At 35.2% G+C, this 1420-nt stretch overlaps 1 protein-coding gene across 1 annotated transcript in view; it reads right to left on the bottom strand.

Annotated features, from left to right (window-relative positions):
* Nucleotides 864-1420, bottom strand: part of LOC109821858 — a 3717-nt gene continuing 3160 nt past the window's right edge. Inside the window, exons 3-4 of the mRNA XM_020388011.1 lie at nt 984-1111; nt 864-896 (exon numbers count right to left, since the gene is read on the bottom strand). Of these exons, the coding sequence (XP_020243600.1) occupies nt 864-896; nt 984-1111 (161 nt within the window). The remainder of the gene's footprint in view (nt 897-983; nt 1112-1420) is intronic.

Raw genomic sequence — 1420 nt, forward strand, 5'->3', positions numbered from 1 at the left:
TCACATGCCTTGAGCATTGCTATGCTTAAAAGTTAGAACGCTCACATCATGAGTTGAATAAAAAGAAAACGATGGAGGAATGGATAAAGCACAGACACATACACAAACTAAACAAATGGAACAGTTGAAGTAAAAGAAAACGATGGAGGAATGCATAAAGCACAGACACATACACAAACTAAACAAATGGAAAAGGAAACAACGTGTAAGCTTTCTGGTTTTTCAGGTCATTTATATAGACCTAATATTTGTGACTAATTTTCCAAACTGCAGTTGTTAGCGTGGGGGCAGCATTATTCCTATTTCAGCAACTAGGTGGTATAAATGATGTGGTATATTACACTACATCAGTATTCAGGAGTGCTGGAATTGCTTCTGATGTTGCACAAACATGACAACTATCCAATCAGGAAGCAACTTTACAAAAGTTTTGTTGCTTAAGTAACAAATATAAACGAATAATTGACGAACCTCATTTTCACTGACGATGTTCGTTGAACCGACGAACTTTGTTTTAACTGACAAGATTTATCAAGCAGACGAAGTTAGTTTAACTGACGAGGCTTGAAGTTCGTGTGGATAACGGTCCTTTCCAAAGATGATAATAATTACATGTATAATGTTTTACTATGTATGAATCCTTGATTGAAGTTGTAGCTCAAAGGAGCACAAACATGACAGCACATAACAAGATAAAGTTGTAGATGCACATGGATTTTCGCAAGTCATTAAATAAGAATAAGAATAGGAGTTTAAGTCAAATTACAAAAAAGGACAGATTTTGAACACACGAGACAAGTGCTTGCAACAAGATCAGGAAGATGTTTGTCCATACAGAACAGTAATCTTTGACATTATTTTGATCATTTGGTGCCAATATAATTTGTCATATCTAACTACACAAGCAAGGATTTGAACAACAATGGCAATCAATGTGTCCAAGTCGTGAAAAAGTTAACACATATGGGGTTGAGAATACATACCACATAAGCAAAAAGAACTATGGCTTCACCATGAATAATGAATGAATAAACTCTAGAGACACGAGGCAAGCACTGAACATTAAAGATCACAAGAACACCAAGGTCATCACTTTGCTGGTATGGACATACTACTTTTTATTAAATCAATCATGCCAGCTAGTAAATTTCTGCAATGTATAAAGACTGAAGTCCCACTTCTGGTAGATGAGTATGAAATAGAGTGAGTTCTTACACCAGGAAACCAGTGCTGACCCCCATGTGAAAGGTAAGCACTCGAGCAATAGTTTCCCAAGAGAACTTGGTAAGCATTAATTTATAATGCATCAAAATTTCAACAACTCATATTTTCTTTTCTACTAATAACCACTTAAAAGATGGCATAAAACATTAAAGAGGACTTTATAGTCTACTAAACTTATTCAGGCATCTAAAAGGTA

Source organism: Asparagus officinalis, chromosome 8, assembly GCF_001876935.1.
Source record: "Asparagus officinalis chromosome 8, Aspof.V1, whole genome shotgun sequence".
NCBI lineage: Eukaryota > Viridiplantae > Streptophyta > Magnoliopsida > Asparagales > Asparagaceae > Asparagus > Asparagus officinalis.